We start from the raw sequence: 4,905 nt of genomic DNA, 5'->3' as shown, positions 1-4,905 counted from the left end.
CTGCTCATTTCTCTTCTTCAACCCTTCTGAAAACCCTAGCCGTTCCTCTCTCTTTTCTGCCATCCCCTCTCAGCCATGGCCTTCGTGAAATCTCTGAAATCCAGGGCCTACTTCAAGCGGTTCCAGGTCAAGTACAAGAGAAGAAGACAGGGAAAGACCGATTACAGAGCCAGAATCCGCCTCATCAACCAAGACAAGAACAAATACAACACACCCAAGTACCGGTTCGTCGTCCGATTCACCAACAAGGACATCGTCGCCCAGATCATCTCCGCCAGCATCGCTGGCGATCTGGTTCTCGCCTCCGCCTACGCCCACGAGCTTCCTCGCTATGGGCTCAAGGTGGGCCTCACCAACTACGCCGCGGCCTACTGCACCGGTCTTCTCTTGGCTCGCCGAGTCCTGCACAAGCTCGAAATGGCCGACGAGTATGAGGGCAACGTCGAGGCCACCGGCGAGGACTATTCTGTGGAGCCATCGGAGAGCCGGAGGCCATTTAGGGCTCTGCTCGATGTGGGTTTGATCAGAACCACAACTGGGAACCGTGTGTTTGGTGCTTTGAAGGGAGCTCTGGATGGTGGGCTTGATGTGCCTCACAGCGAAAAGAGGTTTGCTGGGTTTTCTAAGGACAACAAGCAGCTTGATTCCGATGTCCACAGGAAGTACATCTATGGCGGGCATGTTGCTGCTTACATGGGGATTTTGAGTGAGGATGAGCCTGAGAAATTTCAGACTCATTTCAGTGCGTACATCAAGAAGGGCGTTGAGGCTGAAGGGATTGAGGAGATGTACAAGAAGGTTCATGCCGCCATTCGTGCCGATCCAACCGTGAAGCTGACTGAGAAGAAGGAGGTGAAGGAGCACAAGAGATTCAATCTGAAGAAGCTTACTTATGATGAGAGGAAGGAGAAGTTGATTGAGAGGTTGAATGCTTTCAACTCAGCTGCTGGGGATGAAGATGATGATGAGTGAGTGTGGATGGTGCCCAGTGGGGGTTTGGGGCTTGAGATTTAGTTGTTTGTTTTTGTTATGTAGACAGCTTTTCAATTCTTTACTCTTAAGATGCATTTTGATTTCTGTTTTTATGTTTCCCAAGTCTTTTTTTGGTGTTTTTGCTGTTTGAGACAATCCTAGCTAGAAATATGCAATTGGAAGTTTTGAATAGTAGTGTTGTTATTCAAGCCCCCTAAACCCTAGTTTTATTTCAAGTGTTGAACTTTGATTTCCATGAATTAGCACCTCACAGGAAATGACCTACAATTGAAACTAAAATGAAAAACACTAGTGATTTTGGTTGCAGAGGTTTTTAGATTCACACACAGGATTTTCATTGCAGATCCTCCAGGAAAATCTTTGCCATCAAAATCTAGTTTTACCGGAAGGTCTGGGAATCTTCCATTCCTTCAATGCTGTTCATCCCTGTTTCTTGATAGCTTCAGAAATCAGTTTTTGAGGGGCTGGTTTGAAGATTAGTTAATAGGCAGATAATTAGATTGTTCCCCCAAAAAGAACTTGGTTATGCTAATTTTGATGTCTCTGTTAAACAGAACATTTATGTTTCTGCTGCTTCTGTGATACATGATCCAACCAAATGGTAAACCTTATATTTGATGGAGCAACTAGGAGTCCTTCAAACGTTATCTTTATGTAACCGGCTGCATCAACTTTAACTAATGGTGGCAGGCACTTGGTTTAGCCTTTGGGCTTTGTAGCTTTGTTGTTTGTCTGGTGTTATCTTGGATTAAATGGGTTTCTAGCCTTTCATGGGCTGTAGTTTGGGGTTTCTCTGTCTTGGATTGTAAGATTTTTCTTCGGCCGATGGACTCTGAAAAGTTGGTTTTGTGTTGGATTGTATAATTTTTCTTTGGCCCTTTTTCTTTTCACCGCATTGGTTTAGGTTGTGTCCTTATTATTTGTAACTAGAAAAGCTTATGCCTGGTTTATACAACCATCCAGTATATAATGATTGATGGTCCACAAATGCTACATAAATATTGTCAACAGGATCTAGCTCAATTAAAAAGAGTCATGATTTATAAACTAATGATCTCAAGTTTGAACTTTCATAACATCTTTGTAGTGTGCATGAAATAAATAAATCCAAGCATCAACACTGTAGATATAGTAAATTAATTTTGGGTTTACCACAACGTATAGTCAACGGTCACATATGCTCTCACATAAATGACCTAATACATGTTGTTTGCATTGTATTACTAATTCACCCTAATTAATAATAACTAGCCCCTCGGCACATGCTCACGCATGTGCTAATTGATTTTTTTTTTCTTTTATTCTTAGAATTAAGAAAAGATAATATGAGTAGTTATATTCCATAAAAGTAGGACTTATTATCTGATTTTGTTTTTATTTTTAATTTTTGTTAATATAAAAAATATGAAATTACCATATTATCCTCATTTAATTAATAAATTTAATTCTTAATGTTTGAATTAACAAAGGGCATATTTGGCATTATTGAATGTTTCACCATTCTCTGCCTTTTGCTTTATATATATAGACTAGCCTCCCTGCACGCGCTTCCGCGCGTGCGAGAGGCTTTTTTTTTAATCACGCGCTACGCGCGACTTACATAGTTTGACAAATATTTTTTTCGCAATTGTATTTATATAGATGTTTGTTTCAATAGTTTCATATTTTAATTGCGTGAGTCTGATGCATGATCGTCTTAAAATATTTATAAAAAAAACTGCTAAGATTCCCTGTATTACTCTGAACATGCTTGATCGCCCGTATTTTTTTAGACGTGCATCTTAGCATTTTTTTTTTTAAATTTTAAGATGATCATGCATCAGCCTCACGCAATTAAAATATGAAACTATTGTAGACATGACACGTTACTCATGATCGTCTTAAAATAAATAAAAAAACTGCTAAGATGCCCTGTATTACTCTGAACGTACTTTATCGCCCGTATTTTTTTAAACGTTCATCTTAACAGACTCAAGAGAATGAATAAAAAAATGAAAAAGAATAATATTATTTCATTTTTGTAAATTCTAACCAAAATATTATGTCATTCTCTTTATGTTTTCTTGGTCAATCTATCACCTTCTTAAATATTATCTCATCACCTTCTTAAAGTCATATATGTAAGCCTGTAGAAATCGCGGTGTAGTACCTTCATTGGGTAAAAGTCCACCAATCTTATGATATATTGCACCTTGTGCACGAAAGGTATAAATCCCACGTCCACCAAAATTTATTCTTTCATCAACATGTACTCCCATTGAAGTGAATGAAAAAACATTGTTGTAGACACGAATGTTTTGTCTGAAGAGTCTACCCTCAGTTGTTTGGTCAGAGAAAAGAGCCAGCATTTCTGGTGGAGATTGTATATGAGGTAGAACAATTTTTCCACCAGAGCAACACATACTAAATGTCTCTCGTCGGAATAATCGCGCATTGCACTTCGAACATGTGGTAGAAGTTGGTAATTGACATCCTACGACACCCATGTTCTCATTATAATTTCTGGCACAATTGTAGTTTCTCATCGCTCTCCTTACATGTTGCACATCGTGCATGACATTGTTGTGTTGGCCTTCATGATGATGTAATGTATCCTCAGCCCTTACATGTTGCACATCATGCATGACATTGTTGTGTTGGCCTTCATGATGATGTAATGTATCCTCAGTCCTTACATGTTGCACATCATGCATGACATGGTTGTGTTGGCCTTCATGATGATGTAATGTATCCTCAGCCACTTCTGTGTTGTATTAATCAAGATTGGTTTTTCAGTATAAGCTTTAAGTTATGAACTTAAAATTGTGTAGAACTAATGTGTTTAAAATAGGTATCTGCTGAGCTCACCATTGGAAGCAGAAATTAATTGAAGACCATCAGGAGATTGCGGCCTATCCGAACGTGCCAACTGTCTTATATGTGTTAAACGCATTCTAGTAGACTGTTCACCAGGATTGTTGATATGCGATGCAACCATTGAACTCGTACCTTCGTGTTGAACTTGTTCTAATAAATGTATTGAATTTAAGTTTTTGAGTGTAAAATGTCAATATTTGTATTAATTATATTCACTACTTGTCTATAATTAGGTACCATAAAATTAACATTGAAGCTACACTAAGCGTACAAATATTAATTTGATGAATTCAACAAAAAACTTTTTGGTAAATTGTCAAGTCAAGCACAAACTGTTAATGCATGAAATACCTGGATGTCGCTCTTCTATATTACTGGGGCCTCCTTGAGTATGACAATCACGTACATTGTTCATTATCGGTCGCTTTCCTCGAGCGATTGCACGTCGGCGAGCTAGATAATGTCGACGTTGCGAAGAACTCATTGATTGTCGCCATTCTCTTGTACGATTGTGTGCACGCTCCATTAATAACTACAATATTTATTACTATTAGGTAATTTAATTATAAATAATTGCCCATGTATAAGATTCTAGTTATTATATAAAAATTGCTGGCCATATTTTAATTAATAAAAGACCGTTGTGTATTTAGTTAACGTTTTTTATTCGAACTCGTTACTTGTATGTAATAATTGTCAATAGTACATTTTTTAATTCCATACAGCCTCTTGAGGCGTAAGATACTTACAGAATACCTTAAATTTCTTAAATTTCAACAGTTTATCTTTAAATAGATTCGTAATTTATGCACTAACATTTTACACATCTCCTTACATAACGACAATGCATTAATATTTGATTTTTGTTATAACAAATATATTGTTCACGTGCAAAAATATTTCTTCATGGCTATATAAACCTTTCCCATAAAAAAGGTTGTATATCTTTTTTAAACCTTTACTTAAAAATTGAAGTTAAGGCATTAACTCATACATTGAAAATGAACTTCTTATATATAAATCAAATTAGGGTACATCGATGAATAGTACAAAAGA

The 4,905-nt window shown here is 37.3% G+C and overlaps 1 protein-coding gene across 1 annotated transcript; it reads left to right on the top strand.

Moving 5' to 3' along the window:
- LOC117623841 (60S ribosomal protein L5-2-like) lies at positions 1–1,202 on the top strand. Its single transcript, XM_034354845.1, has one exon. The coding sequence runs from the start codon at positions 76–78 to the stop codon at positions 970–972; it is 897 nt and encodes a 298-aa protein (XP_034210736.1). The 5' UTR covers positions 1–75; the 3' UTR covers positions 973–1,202.
- Positions 1,203–4,905: the final 3,703 nt, after the last annotated feature.

Source organism: Prunus dulcis, chromosome 1, assembly GCF_902201215.1.
Source record: "Prunus dulcis chromosome 1, ALMONDv2, whole genome shotgun sequence".
NCBI classification, from domain to species: Eukaryota; Viridiplantae; Streptophyta; class Magnoliopsida; order Rosales; family Rosaceae; genus Prunus; species Prunus dulcis.
The sequence above is the reverse complement of the archived record's forward strand: the minus strand, read 5'-3'. Positions and strand labels throughout refer to the sequence as shown.

Bases quoted from the DNA above. Each gene is read 5' to 3' on its own strand.
- LOC117623841 (XM_034354845.1), top strand. From the start codon at position 76: ATGGCCTTCGTGAAATCTCTGAAATCCAGGGCCTACTTCAAGCGGTTC.